Source organism: Ailuropoda melanoleuca, chromosome 2 (genome assembly GCF_002007445.2).
Source record: "Ailuropoda melanoleuca isolate Jingjing chromosome 2, ASM200744v2, whole genome shotgun sequence".
NCBI lineage: Eukaryota > Metazoa > Chordata > Mammalia > Carnivora > Ursidae > Ailuropoda > Ailuropoda melanoleuca.
This window is the reverse complement of record NC_048219.1, coordinates 34042949-34058851: the sequence shown is the minus strand read 5'-3', so window position 1 is coordinate 34058851 and position 15903 is coordinate 34042949. Positions and strand designations below refer to the sequence as shown.

Here is a 15903-nt window from a genome sequence, read left to right as displayed (position 1 = left end):
GATTCACTTATTAGTGGCTTACCACTGTATTCAGGAATTTACTGGCAGGGAATAATTTGATAATCTCTCATTGTGCAATTCTGCCCTTTAGTAAAATTAAGAATTTGATATGTATTACACTTAGTTGCTTTACATGTTTCCATGTGTGTGATTCGACCAACTAAAAAAATGATTTGATCAACAACAAAAACAACAAAAACCACATTTCAAGCTTTTTCCTTTTTCTTGCTTTCTTTCCTTTTCTTTTTTTTTAAGAGCATCTCAATGATTTGGGAGATTGGTTGGTACAAGACAGAGGATGTAGGAGAAAAGCACAAAGTGGCACTGAACACCAATGCCAATATTTCACTCATATGGTTATAACTAAGGATATTAATAATGTTTGTGTTATTCACTATTCTTAGAACAAAATCAAAGCCATTAACTTGAACCTGAGGTATACACAACCTTATGCAAAATACTTTTCACAAGTCACATTACATTTTAAAATATTAGGAACCAAATACCTGTACGGATTTGTATTTTGACTTAATGGAACAAGAAGAGAAGAATATTAAGCTAGGGAATGTTATATTAATAGTAATAAGTCTTTAAAGTTAAAAAAATGTCTTCCTTTTCCTTTATACTTGCCACATGCTACACAATGCCCTGAAAGTATTCATTACAGTAAAATGTCAATCATAGCATTTAGACTTTGCTTTGGAAGGAACTAATGAGAAGCAAATTAGAAGGCGAGGCTTCATCATCGTTTTCGAATAAGTGGTCTGAATTTTTTTTCTTATAGAAGTTTCTTTCAGCTTATTATATATATAACTAAATATCAATTTTTGTGGCTTTCAGGTAAAGTCCAACACTTCATTTATACAGCGTGTGAGAAGAGGTCCTGATTTTGGAAAGATGCAAAAGAGACTTCAATTCTGTTCTATTTTACTTTTATTTTATTTTAATTTTATTTTGTGCAGACTGTGTATCTATATGTGAAGAAGGTAAGTGTATGCTATATTACTTCAAAACTATGCTTCGTGATTTGAGTATCTCACAAATGGGGAGACACGGGACGGCATGGGAGTTTGGAGCCTGGGGCCCTAACACTGTCTAGGGTCTTCAGAGGAGGAATCTCACGTGGCAAACCAAAAAGGAGAAGGACTAAGACATCTTCTTTCAATGTTAATCAAGCACCTGTTAAAGACCAAGCTCAGTGCTAAGGGTTTTGATGTAATGCCTTTTTTTTTTAATTAAAAAATTTTTACCTTATTTTTTTTAGAGGGCGGGGCCAGAGGAAGAGGGAGGGAGAGAATCTTAAGCAGGCTCCCCACCCAGCCCTGAGATCAGGACCTGAAGGGAAATCAAGAGTCGGTGGTTTAACCGACTGAGGCAACCAAGCCCCCCTTGAGGTAATGCTTTTCAATCTTCAAAAAGTTACAAACACCTTGTTCAGATGTGTTGCAGACTGGTGGATTTATTTTTACCACCTATTTGCCACTTAACCTCTAGGGCTCAGTTTCCTCAACTGCGAGATGGAGCTAAGAAGAGCATTTCTTGCACAATTTTGTCAGAACGAAATGATTCATGTGCAGAGGCGAGTGTGCTGCCTGGCATTTAGTTAAGCGCCCAAGAAATGCCAGGTGCTGCTGTTATCATCACTGTTTACCTGGCAAGATTCCAAGCGTTGGATGAGAGAGGGTGATTGAAAAACACGGAGTTCAAACGCCTGTGGTGCTCTCCCAGATGCACTGAAACCATAAACCCGAGAGCCCCCGTAGCCTCAGGGACAAGCTTTCTAAACAGGAAAGAACAACGCTCCTAGCCTGGCTTTTTCCAAGACCCCTACGCGGCCTCCCAAGAATTCAGTGTCGGCCTTCTGGAGGGCAGCCTGGCTGGCGTGGAGTCTGGGGTCCAGGGAGGGAAGGAGGGAAAAGGGGGGCTCATCCGGCGCTGCACGAGGCGGGCGGGGCGAACAGCTGGGACAGGGTTCCCACTGCGGGTGCAGTGGGGAGGGCGGCAGGGGCGGGCAGCAGGGGCGGGGCGGCGTGGGGGCGGGACGGACGGGGCGAGTTGGGCGGGGCAGGCGGGCGGTCCTGAGAGCTCAGCTGCAGGGACCCGCAGGGACGTCGCCGGCCCAGAGCTCAGCAGAGGAAGAGGACCGGAGAGCCATGCTCGCGGCGATGGGCTCCCTGGCGGCCGCCGTCTGGGCGATGGGCCACCTCCGCACCCTGCTGCTGGGTGCCGTCGCCTTTCTGTTCTTTGCCGATTGCCTCAAAAGACGGCGCCCAAAGAACTACCCGCCAGGTCCCCTAGCCCTGCCCTTCGTGGGCAACTTCTTCCATCTGGACTTTGAGCGGTCGCACCTGACGATTCAGCGGGTAGGAGCGGGCGAAGGTGCAGGGCTTTGCCCTGACCCTGAGCTGTAGGACACGGGCCATCCCCGGGATCGAGGGCGGGAGGCTGGGTGGCTGTGCCGCTAACGCAAGTTCTTGGTAAACCCTGCTTTGAGACTCGGTTTCCCACTGTCATCTGGCATGATTACACCTGTCCTTTCTAGAAGTAAAATATGATTCACTGTTTACTATTTAAGGGTGCCTGACATGTTACATTCTTTAACCGTTTATTTTGTATCTTGTTAAATCTTATTGGAACATCCTATTTATTTTTTTAAGATTTTATTTATTTAGAGAGAGCGCGCGCCCGACAGGGGGTAGGGTCAGAGGGAGAAGCAGACTCCCCACTTAGCAGAGAGCCCAACATGGGTTCAATCCCAGGACTCCGCGATCATGACCTGAGCCGAAGGCAGATGCTTAACCACCTGAGCTACTCAGGCGCTGGGAACATCCTATTTATAATATGATCACTTTGCCTCCCTTAATATTTTTGTCATCGGTGGGGGCGGGGGGCTGTATTTACCCTCTCAGCTGTATTTCCTGAGTGTAAAATGGTAACAGTGCTGCCTAAATCCTCACCACTTTTCAGTATCTGAGCCCCTCCCTTTCAGTCTCCTCTCCTTGGGATCTGCTTTCATTAATTTGTTTTAAAATGTCCCTCTGCATAAATTTTCTTAGTGCTTCCCACTGCCTTCCAGAGTTAAGACTTATGAGGGATCCACTTGGAACTCTTCTTAACTCAGCATCTTTTCTCCTTTTTATAACCATGTCCCACCAGGGTTTCCTAACTCTGGCCCCTCTGATTTCCTTAAAATTCCCTCCAACATCCAGCCCTCTCTCCAAAATCCTCAGCTGGTTTCCTGTCACTCAGCTAGATACCTCTGCTACCTATCACTTCCTAGCTGAGTGACAGCACTGTGGTAGGTGGCTGTGAAGTCAATGAAACCATCAGTGGTCAAACATGGCTTTTAGGAGGTGCACAAATATTAGTTCCCCTTCTCCTAGACGTACCTAGAGCACTTTAAACACATGCCTCCATCCTCAAGGACTGATGGAGGAGGTTTCACTTCCTCGGAGAAACACCCAATTGGTGACACTAAATGACAGAATTAGTCACAGAATGTAACAGCTAGGCTCCTAAATCTAGACCCTTGTTTAAGAAATACGTTGGTTAGGGACGCCCGGCTGGCTCCCTCGGTGGAGTGTGCGACTCTTGATCTCGGGGTTGTGAGTTTGAGCCCCAGGCTGGGTGTAGAGATTACTTAAAAATAAAATCTTAAAAAAAAAAAAGAAATATATTGTTTCATTTCCAAGTATTTGGAAATTTTCTTGCTTTCTTCCTATTAATGATTTCCAGTTTGATGTCGTTGTGGTGAAAGGACATATTCTGTATAATTTCAGGTCTTTTAAATTTGTTAAGGTTTTTTTTATGACCCAGGATACAGTCCCATGCATGCTTGAGTAAAATGTATGGATTCTGCTATCATTGGGCTGAGTGTTCCATATGCATCAATTAGATCTCGTTGGATGATCCTGTCGTTTAGTTCTTCTATACCTTGACCTCCTATCTATTGATTCTGTCAATCACTAGGAGATGGACAGTGATGGTGCAAATGGTAGATCTTCTGTTGTTCTAACATAGGTCCCGGAGGCTCCGTTTTTGTCCTTTTCAAAAATCTACTTTCTCTTGTGTTGTTCAGATTGGATACAGCCTACTGATCTGTCTTCAGTTTCACTGGGTTCTTTGTCATTCCTGTTCTGCTGTTGGGTTGCTCTATTGAGTTTTTTGTTTAGGTTATTGTATTTTTAAGTTTTAATTTTCCCTTTGGTTCTTATATATTTTTGTATATTATATATATATCTTTTATTTCTTTGGTAAGATTTTCTATTTTTTAAAAAACTTTTTTAAAGATTTTTTAATTTATTTGAGGGGGGAGGAGCAGAGGGAGAGGAGAGGGAGAGAGAGAGAGAGAGAATCCCAAGCAGACCATGCACTGAGTGTGGAACCTGAGGTGGGGCTCTATCTCACGACTCTGAGATCATGACCTGAGCAGAAATCAAGAGTCAGATGCTTAACTGACTGAACCACAACTATTTTTAATTTTTTTGAGAATATTTGTAATTGTTTGTTGAAACATATTATAGCTGATTTAAAATCCTTATCCTATAATTCCGACATCTGTGGCATCTTAGTTTTGGTGTCAACCCATTCAAACTGAGATTTTCTTGGCTCTTGGTAAGGTAATTCTGGAATATATGCTGGACATTTTGTGTTTTATATGACTTGGGACATGTAAACTCTTCCATTTTGGCAGAGTCAACCTGTTCATGGTCAGAAGCTCACTATTGTGGATTGTGGTTCAAATTCCATTTTAAGTTATAGAGCCTCTGTGGCACTTCTAGTCTTCCCCACTTATGGGTTATCCAGCCACAGAGGACTCCATTTTACATTCTCATCAGTGCAGGCTGGGGAGAATGAGAATGGGGACAAAAGACACCTCCACTCCTAACCTGGATAGGATAGCCTCTTCTTTACAGGGAGGATGGAAGTCAGGGATCTATCCATGTCTGCTGCATGGGGAAGGAACATCTCCTTATTTCTGTAGGAGAAGGGTAGAAATTAGAATTCTTCCTCTTGACCCCCCCAGTTTGGGGGTGATAGTTACAATTCAGCTCACAGACTGGGCAGGTAAGGGTCATCACCTTGTTGCTTCAAAGGTAGAATAAAGACAAGTCCCCACCCATGATTTCCACGGATGGGGCACCCATTAGGGTGGGGAAAAATCACATCTTTTTTCATTGTGTTAGCTACAGAGCAGGGAAGTAGAAAGGTTAAAAAGTTTCTGTCCTATTGGGCCAGGCTTTTTCTGGCACTTTGGCTAGAGAAAACAGGACTTTCTTGTAGTTATTTTGGCCTGTGCTAATTAGGGTCATGATTAGTAGAAAGAGTAAAATGGAATGCTTTTACTCAATCTTGTCTGGAATCAGAAATTTGATCTGTGCCTTTGTTTTACCATTAAGATAGAGCTGATTAGAAAGAGTAAATGATTTGCCTGTCATAAAACTGGCTGGTAATGAAACTGAGGCTACGATCTTATCCATGGCCTAATGTTTTCTCATCAGATCAGACTGTTAAATTTTACTCCATGTAGGTTTGCATTTTTTATGTTTTTGGTTGTAAAACAAATGGAGTCAAATGGTTCATTTAGTTATAATGAAATTTACATTCTAGCAATTTGGAAACATTAAGTACCAACTATTTGCTAGGTCTTGTATCAGGATTTATATGTTCATTTTCATTTAATCTTCACAAAGGACACACAAGTTAGGTATTATCTGGTGGTGTTTCCATTTTGCCACTGTGGAAACTGAAAACAATAAAATCATTTGCTTGAGTTATTCAGCATACATGATGGCAAAAGAAGGACTAGAATCCAGGACTATTTGACTCTTACACCTGTTCTCTATTTATGTCACTTGACTTTTCATGATAGAGGATAATTGATTTGTTCATGGATTCACTTATTATACACTTATGAAATGTTTACCATAAGACAGCCACAACACAGAATAGAGTATGATGAAATGCGTGGTGGAGACTCATGGTAACCAAATGAGGTATCAGGAGACAGGCTTGTGGAGAATGGGAAGCCCTAGAGATAACCTCTTGTAGAATGTTGGAATAAATTGGGCTGAGCTTTAAATGAATGTTAGGCAAGTGGCTAAGTGGAGTTAAGGGGACAGGAGATTTTAAATTCGAGAAAGTGACATGAGCTAAAACACAGCAACAGCACAGTGAAGAAACTAGACTGTTTAAATGGCACAATGGGAGGGGTGCCTGGGTGGCTCAGTTGTTTAAGCTCAGGGCATGATCCCAGAGTCCCGGGACGGAGTCCCACTTCGGGCTCCCTGCTTGGCAGGGAGTCTGCTTCTCCTTCTGACCCTCTCCCCTCTCGTTCTCTCTCTCTCACTCTCTCTCTCTCTCAAATAAATAAAATCTTAAAACATAATAAATGGTATGATGGGAACTTTTTTTTTTATAATTAATTTTATTTTATTATATTATGTTAATCACCATACAGTACATCCCCTGATTCTGATGTAAAGTTTGATGCTTCATTAGTTGCGTATAACACCCAGTGCACCATGCAATACGTGCCCTCCTTACTACCCACCACCAGTCCATCCCCTTCCCCCACCCCCTCCCCTCTGAAGTCCCCAGTTTGTTTCCCATAGTCCATAGTCTCTCATGTTTCATTCCCCCCTCTGATTACCCCCCTTTTCTTTATCCCTTTCTTCCCCTACCGATCATCCTAGTTCTTATGTTCCATAGATGAGAGAAATCATATGATAATTGTCTTTCTCTGCTTGACTTATTTCACTTAGCATTATCTCCTCCAGTGCCGTCCATGTTGCAGCAAATGTTGAGAATTCGTTCTTTCTGATAGCTGAGTAATATTCCATTGTATATATGGACCACAGCTTCTTAATCCAGTCATCTGTTGAAGGGCATCTCGGCTCCTTCCATGATTTGGCTATTGTGGACAATGCAGCTATGAACATTGGGGTGCATATGGCCCTTCTCTTTACTACGTCTGTATCTTTGGGGTAAACACCCAGTAGTGCAATGGCTGGGTCATAGGGTAGTTCAATTTTTAACTTTTTAAGGGACCTCCACACTGTTTTCCAGAGTGGCTGTACCAACTTGCATTCCCACCAACAATGTAGGAGGGATCCCCTTTCTCCACATCCTCTCCAACAATTGTTGTTTCTTGCCTTGTCTATCTTTGCCATTCTAACTGGCGTAAGGTGGTATCTCAGTGTGGTTTTGATTTGAATTTCCCTGATGGCTAATGATTTTGAACATTTTTTCATGTGTCTGTTAGCCATTTGTATGTCTTCATTGGAAAAGTGTCTGTTCATATCTTCTGCCCATTTTATGATTTGTTTATTTGTTTCTCGTGTATTGAGTTTGAGAAGTTCTTTGTAGATCTTGGATACCAGTCCTTTATCTGTGGTGTCCTTTGCAAATATATTCTCCCATTCCGTGGGCTGTCTCTTAGTTTTTTTGACTGTTTCCTTGGCTGTGCAGAAGCTCTTTATCCTGATAAAGTCCCATAAGTTCATTTTATCTTTTATTTCTCTTGCCTTTGGAGATGTGTCGTGAAAAAGGTTGCTCTGGCCGATGTCATAGAAGTTGTTGCCTATGTTCTCCTCTAGAATTTTGATGGATTCCTGTCTCACATTGAGGTCTTTCATCCATTTGGAGTTTATTTTTGTGTATGGTGTGAGAGAGTGGTCAAGTTTCATTCTTTTGCATGTAGCTGTCCAATTTTCCCAGCACCATTTATTGAAGAGACTGTCTTTTTTCCACCGGATGTTTTTTCCTGCTTTATCAAAGATTAGTTGCCCAAAGAGCCGAGGGTCCATTTCTGGGTTCTCTATTCTGTTCCATTGGTCGATGTGTCTGTTTTTGTGCCAGTACCATGCTGTCTTTGTGATCACAGCTTTGTAGTACAGCTCGAAATCCGGCATTGTGATGCCCCCAGCTTTGTTTTTCCTTTTCAACAGTTCCTTGGAGATTCGGGGCCTTTTCTGGTTCCATACAAATTTAAGGACTATTTGTTCCAGTTCTTTGAAAAATGTCCTCGGTATTTTGATCGGGATAGCATTGAAAGTGTAGATTGCTCTGGGTAGTATGGACATTTTAACTATGTTAATTCTTCCAATCCATGAGCATGGAATATTTTTCCATCTTTTTATGTCTTCCTCAATATCTTTCAAAAGTGATCTATAGTTTCTAGCATATAGGTCCTTTACGTCTCTGGTTAAGTTAATTCCAAGGTAACGCATGGTTTTTGGTGTTATTGTAAATGGGATGGATTCCCTAATTTCTCTTTCTTCAGTCTCGTTATTCGTGTATAGAAATGCAACTGATTTCTGGGCATTGATTTTGTATCCTGCCACCTTACTGAATTGTTCTATAACTTCTAATAGTTTGGGAGTGGATTCCTTTGGGTTTTCCATATAGAGTATCATGTCATCTGCAAAGAGAGACAGTTTGACTTCTTCTTTGCCGATTTGGATACCTTTGATCCCTTTTTGTCTTCTGATTGCTGTTGCAAGGACTTCTAGTACTATGTTGAATAATAGTGGCGAGAGTGGGCATCCTTGTCGTGTTCCTGATCTTAAGGGAAAGGCTTCCAGCTTTTCCCCATTGAGAATAATGCTTGCAGTAGGCTTTTCATAGATGGCTTTTATGAGATTGAGAAATGTACCCTCTATTCCTACACTCTGAAGGGTTTTAATCAGGAAAGGATGCTGTATTTTGTCAAATGCTTTTTCTGCATCAATTGAGAGGATCATATGGTTCTTGAGTCTTTTCTTGTTGATATGATGTATCACATTGATTGATTTGCGAGTGTTGAACCATGCTTGCATCCCAGGTATGAATCCCACTTGGTCATGATGGATAATCCTTTTAATGTACTGTTGGATTCTATTAGCAAGGATCTTGTTGAGGATTTTGGCATCCATATTCATTAGAGAAATCGGTCTGTAATTCTCCTTTTTGAGGGGGTCTTTGCCTGGTTTGGGGATCAAGGTAATATTAGCCTCATAGAATGAGTTTGGTAGCTTTCCTTCTGTTTCTATTTTTTGAAATAGCTTTAGGAGAATAGGTATTATTTCTTCTTTGAATGTTTGGTAGAATTCCCCAGGAAAACCGTCTGGGCCTGGAGTTTTATTATTTGGAAGGTTGTTTATCACTGACTCAATTTCTTCATAGTTAATTGGCCTATTTAAGAAATCTATTTCTTCCTGTTTCAGTCTTGGTAGTTTATAGGTTTCCAGGAAGGCCTCCATCTCTTCCAGATTGTTTAGTTTTTTGGCATATAGCTGTTGATAAAAGTTTCTAATAATCCTTGCAATTTCAATGGTGCTGGTCGTGACCTCTCCCTTTTCAGTCATAATTTTAATAATCTCAGTCCTTTCTCTTTGTTTTTGGACAAGTTTTGCCAGTGGTCTATCAATTTTATGGATTCTCTCAAAGAACCAGCTTCTAGTCCTGTTGATCTGCTCTACTGTGGTTCTGGTCTCTAATTCATTGATTTCTGCTCTAATCTTGGTCAACTCCTTCCTTGTCAGTGGGTTAGGCCTGTCCCTCTGTTGCTGTTCCAGTTTCTTGAGGTGAGAATATAGAAACTGCATTTTAGATTTTTCTATTCTTTTGAGTGAGGCTTGGATGGCTATGTATTTCCCCCTTAGGACTGCCTTTGCAGTATCCCATAGGTTTTGGACCGTTGTGTATTCATTCTCGTTGGTCTCCATAAATTGTTTAATTTGTTTTTTGATTTCCTGGTTTATCGAGTCATTCTTGAGCAGGATGGTTCTTAGCCTCCAAGTGTTTGAGTTTCTTCCAGGTTTTTCCTTGTGGTTGAGTTCCAATTTCAGAGCGTTGTGGTCTGAGAATATGCAGGGGATAATTTCAATCTTTTGGTATTGGCTGAGACCTGTTTTGTGTCCCAGAGCATGATCTATTCTTGAGAATGTTCCATGGGCATTTGAATAGAATGAGTATTCTTTGGTTCTGGGGTGTAGTGTTCTATATATATCTATGAGGTCCAACTCGTCGAGTATGGCATTCAAAGCCTTTGATTCTTTGCTTAGTTTTTGCCAGGGTGTTCTGTCTATTTCTGATAGTGGGGTGTTGAGGTCCCCTACTATTACTGTGTTCTTATCTATATGTCTCTTTATTTTGGTTAAGAGTTGGCTTGTGTATCTTGCTGCTCCCCTGTTGGGGGCATATATATTAATAATTGTCATATCCACTTGTTGAATACTTCCTTTAAGAATAATATAGTGCCCTTCTGTATCTCTCTCTATGGCCTCTAGTTTAAAATCCAGTCTATCTGATATGAGAATTGCTACTCCAGCTTTCTTTTGAGGTCCATTTGCGTGGAAGATGGTACTCCATCCCCTTACTCTAAGTCTGAATGCATCTTTGGGTTCAAAATGAGTCTCTTGTAGACAGCAAATGGATGGGTCATGTCTTTTTATCCAATCTGCAACCCTGTGGCGTTTTATGGGAGAGTTTAAGCCATTTAGATTGATAGAGATTATTGACAGATATGATTTTAATGATGCCATTTCTCTTTAAAGTCTTTGTATCGGTTGTGACTTGCTGCTCTGTATCACTCTTGGGGCCTTTTTACCTTTATAGAGCCCCCCTTAATATCTCCTGTAGGGCTGGTTTCGTGGTTACGAAATTGGTTAATGATTGGCGATTTTGGAACGTCTTTATTTCTCCATCAATTCTGAATGACAGCTTTGCTGGATAAAGGATCCTTGGCTGCATGTTTTTCTCTGAAAGAGCTTTAAAAATGCCCCCCCAAGCCTTTCTCTCATTCCAGGTCTCTGTAGACAGGTCTGACGTAATCCTGATACCTTTGCCTTGGTACGTGAGAAATTTCTTTGCCCTGGCCGCTTTCAATACTGTATCCTTGGATCTAATATTTGCGAATTGCACTATGACATGCCGTGGCGTAGGTTTGTCCTGGTTGAGCTTGGATGGGGTCCTCTCTGCCTCTTGGACACGAATGCTTGTTTCCCTTGCTAGATTAGGGAAGTTTTCAGCTACAATTTGTTCAAATATCTCTTCTAGACCTCTGTTTTTCTCCACCCCTTCAGGGATGCCGATGATTCTGACATTGGATCGTTTCATAGAGTCAGTAATCTCCCGTAATCTACATTCGTGGGCGTGGATTTTTTTAAGACCAGCTTCTATTTTCGTTTTTTCTTCTACTAACCCATCCTCCAATTCGCTAACGCGTTCCTCTGCCTCGGTGACCCTGGCCGTCAGAGCCTCTAGTTTTGACTGTATTTGGCCCACTGAGTTTTTAATTTCTGTCAGATTCGCTCTCATTTCTGCCCTTAGGGATTCTATATTCTCAGCAACGCTTTCTCTGATGCTTTTTTCAAGTTTACTCATCATCTTGACCATTGTTGCTCTGAATTCCATTTCTGATAATTGGGATACATCCATATGTATTAATTCTGTGGCCGAGGCCAATTCTGTGGCAGAGGCCACAGACTCATTATCTTTTCTTTGCTGGGGGGGACTTCTCCTTCTCGTCATTCTGATGAAGAGAGATTGCAGGGTTGTCCAGAGCCCAAGTGTTGACTGGGACCCAGGCCGTGCGCCCTTGTTTTATAGAGATCTTAGGGATGTGGGCTTCTTCCTTAAAGAGTTTATTTATTTATTTGAGAGAGAGAGAGACAGTCAGCAAGAAAGGGAACCCAAGCAGAGGAGTGGGAGAGGAAGAAGCAGGTTCCCGGTGGAGAAGCCCGATGAAGGACTCCTTACGGAGCGTTGTGATCACACCCTAATCCGAAGACAGGTGCTTGGTGACTGCGCCACTCAGGCGCTCCGGGTTGTGGGCTTCTTGATTTTTCAGCCTGCCTTCTGGGGGAGGGGCCTGCCTGCCGGTACTCAGAAAACCCTGTTTGGGTAGAGTCTCTGTGTCCCTTGCGAGGGGGGATGGGGATGGGCACCCTGTGAGCCGGTATTTCCGGGCTTTTGTTCTCTGGCGGCTTTCCCTGGCGGTTTGCTATGCCTCTTCTGAGAGAGCAGCAGCGGCTGAAATTCAGCCTCTGTCTCAGAACAGAGGGATCGCGGATCGTTCTCCACTGATGTTCTGGCCACTTTAACTCTGTTTCTGTTGGTGCTGCTCAACCCTGCAGCATCCCGGGCTGTGCGCCCCACACCCGGCGTCCCAGCCCTCACTTCCAGGGCCGGCACGTCTCTGTCCTTTGTGTTTCCAACCCCGCCAGCCGCCAGCCGCCCCGCGCGGGCTCCCGGAGCTCCCCGTCTCAGTCTGGTGTCTCACGGGTGCTGACCGCGAGTCCGCCTGCTCCCCCGTGCAGGTGGCCCTCCAGCCGCCAGCCGCCCCGCGGACGCTCCCGGAGCTCCCGGTCTCAGCCTCGATCCAGTGAGCACACCGGAGCTCCGGAGCTCCGTGAGATGCTTGGTGGTGCACGCTCCCGGCTCACGGACTCAGTCTGCCGTTTCCAGAGTGCGGGTCCGCGGTCCGCCCGCTCCCCGGTGCAGGTGGCCCGCCAGCCGCCCTGCGCGCGCGCTCCTGGAGCTCGCGTTCTAAGTCTGTTGTCTCGCGGGTGCCGTCCGCGAGTCCGCCTGCTCCCCCGTGCAGGTGGCCCGCCAACCGCCAGCCGTCCCGCGTGCGCTCCCGGAGCTCCCTTCTCAGCCTGCTGTCTCAAGCGTGCGGGTCCGCGGTCTGTCCGCTCCCCCTTGCAGGTGGCTACCGCTTCCCGGCGCCCTGACACGGCGGCTCCCTCCCCCTTCTGTTTAGCTTCCGATATCTGTGCGCGGTTTCACGGCTCCCCGCTTCGTACCTCGATACTCAGCGCTGGAGATGTTCATTTGTAGAGATCCAGATGTATCTTCCTGCGTCTCAGGCTGATTCCGTGGATATTCCTGCTGGTCTGGTACCTATCCAGCTCAACTCAGGGGACCGGCTGAAAAAGGGGTCCCCTACTCCTCCGCCATCTTAACCTCAGTCCGATGGGAACTTTTCTTGTGTTATTTCCCCTATTTTCTAAACTTTTTCTATCATAGCCATATGACATATTAGAGGAGCATTTATCTAAGTAAGAGAAAACTTTATTGGACTAAAAGGGGAGAATAGTGGATAAGGTGGATAAATATATTAGTTAGGATACACATTAAGCTGCTTATAATAGAGATCCCAAAAAGCCATGGTGTAAAAAAAAGATTGAAATTTACCTTTCTCCCACAAATGAGTTCAGATATAGGCAGGAAGTCCAGGACAGAGAGGCTGCTTTATACCTCAAGGTTATCCAAAAACTCCAGTTCCTTCTAGTTGTAGCTCAGGTCCTGCAACACCCTTGTGTGTGAGTTCTGCTCCGTAGAAAAGGGAATAGGGAAGTTGGGTAGCAAGCCGCTTTCATTTAAGGCTGAGACCCAGAAGGTAAACACATCAACCCCACTCCTGTACCATTGGCTACACCTGGAGAAGCTGGGAATGTGGTTTTTTTATTGGGAAGTCATGTGGCTTGTTAATACTTAAGGAGTGCCGTCATTCTGAAGAGAGAATATCTTCATCCTTTGATTTAAGGATGAAACCTAAAGAGTTAGAAAGAGTCCAAACTTTATTCCCCCATCTATGTGCTAATCTCTGTGCCTCCTTTTCTGAAAACTGAAAATGCTTTCTAGGATCGTTTAAAGAATCAAATAACCCTATGAATTTCAATTTATTGCCAGGGGCCTAGAAGTTGATGCTTATCTATATCTATACCACTTTTCCCTTTTCTTTAAAAGTTGACAGCAAGAAATTCAAGGAAACTCACTGTTGTTGTATAGCAGGCATCCTTTGGCCTCCTTGTTGGATGGGTTCCATTATCCCACTCTCTGGCCTCTTTCCCTTCATTACCTTGTCAATATCTTACCACAGTCCCTTTGCTAAAATATGCTCCCAAGTATATCAATAACAAATAATTTTATTGTTAATATTAGTATTATGGCTAATCCTGCCATAATCTCCATTTTATAGATTTGGAAACTGAGGCACAGAGAAGTCAAATAACTTGCCCCCAAATCACACAGAAAGTAACAAGTGGATTCAAACAAATTTGTAGGGCTTCACAATCCAAGCTCTTAAATACTCATTTACCTTATGTCTCCTAATCAAACATCTCCAGACTTCTAATTACAAACAAAACAGGATTCAAACTATTTCACCTGGCATGAAGACACTCCTCAATCTGGCTCAGATTACCTTGCCAGTCTTGCCTCCTATCTCCTTACTCAAGTGAGGAGACACTTTTCCCAAGAACCTGTCCTGGCGCCTAGTCTCCCTATGAGCGAATGATTTATTGTACAGAATAGTAAAAATAAGAACTGATTGTTTTTCCATATGTTCCATTAGACTGTGAGCTGCTTTAATTTAAGAGCAGATCCATGCCATACACTAGATTTTCAAAGGATTCTGTGACTCAGAAAAGAGCAGGAACCATTGTTAATGACGCTTTATTCCTTATTTCCTTAGGTCTGTTTTTCTTTTTACTTTTCTTCTTTCTTTCTTTCTTTCTTTCTTCTTTCTTTCTTTCTTTCTTTCTTTCTTTCTTTCTTCTTTCTTTTTCTTCTTTATCAGATAGAAATAATTTTGAACTATAAAAGCAACACAGGGATGCCTGGGTGGCTCAGTTTGGTTAAGCATCTGTCTTCAGCTCAGGTCATGATCTCAGGGTCCTGGGATCGAGCCCTACACCGGGCTCCTTGCTCAGCAGGGAGCCTGCTTCTCCCTCTGCCTGCTGCTTCCCCTGCTTGTGCTCTCTCTCTGACAAATAAATAAAATATTTAAAAGGAAACAATAAGTAAATGAAAGCAATACAAACACATTAAGAAAACATTTAAGAATATAATTTAGTGAATGAAAAGGAAAGAATCTTGCCCCTCCTTGTGCCAACCCAGCCCCTCAAACATACCCAAACATGCTGAGCAATTCCTCTATTGGATTTGGTATATAACTCTCCAGACTCCTGTGTAATAAAATAAAAATACTCCCATTCATAACTTTTTATTAGCGCTTCTCCCTATCAGTGAGTAAAAAGTTGAACTTCCCAATTAAAAAATGGTTAGAAGACATAAACAGTTTTTAAAATGTAATATACATATTGGGGAAAAGGTGTTAAACCTTAGTTACATATAGAAACGGCATGCATTTTTTTGTCTATTAGAATGGTATGTGCCCGTATGCACACGGGCACACACACACACACTGCTCAGGGCTGGTCAGGGTTCGGAGAAGTAGACCTTCTCCCCTGCTGCCCGGGAAATGAGAATTGCTACACTTTTCCACTTTTCCTTTTCCTTTCTTTGTGTCTTTGTTCTGTGGTTTTTTGAGTTTAAGAACCTAGAAGAAGTGGAATCTCTCCCAGTCATCTGTCTCGGGTATCATGGTTCAAGCTCTTGTCTCACTAACCCTCCCTTCTCATTTTTCTTTATTCTATACATTTATTTTGTTCCACCTTATTATGTAAGTACTTAATCCCACATTTGGGATTTGACCACTTGTCTTAAATTTCCTGCCTCTATTACTTTTGTTTGCCTTTTATAGTTCCTGTGTGAATCCTTTTCTCTTTATTTTTCTATTTTCCTTTCTGATATTAAGCCTATTTTAGCTCCTGAATCATCGTATTTTTAACGTCTCTTATTCTCTTGCCCTCTCATTTTTGTAGTGACTCAGTTATTGTTGTGCATTGGACAGTATGCTCTGCTTTCTGACGCTTTCAGATGCCCAGTGTGCCACACGTTTACATCCTGTAAAATGATCGATAGGATGATGGCACAGTGCGCAGGAGAACTGTTAGACACCACCGTAGTCAATAAGAGGGTTCCGGGAGGGCATTTGACCTATCTATGTTTACACAGTTGACTATGCCGTGTAAGTTCCTGGTCCAGTTCTTTTAGACTAGAAGTATACCTGGG

The 15903-nt window shown here is 42.9% G+C and overlaps 1 protein-coding gene across 1 annotated transcript in view; it reads left to right on the top strand.

The window, feature by feature from the left end:
* The first annotated feature begins 2081 nt into the window (after positions 1–2081).
* LOC100482335 (cytochrome P450 2J2) overlaps positions 2082–15903 on the top strand; it is a 37776-nt gene continuing 23954 nt past the window's right edge. The window contains exon 1 of the mRNA XM_002917199.4: positions 2082–2363. Coding sequence (XP_002917245.1) covers positions 2154–2363 — 210 coding nt within the window. The 5' untranslated portion in view covers positions 2082–2153. The remainder of the gene's footprint in view (positions 2364–15903) is intronic.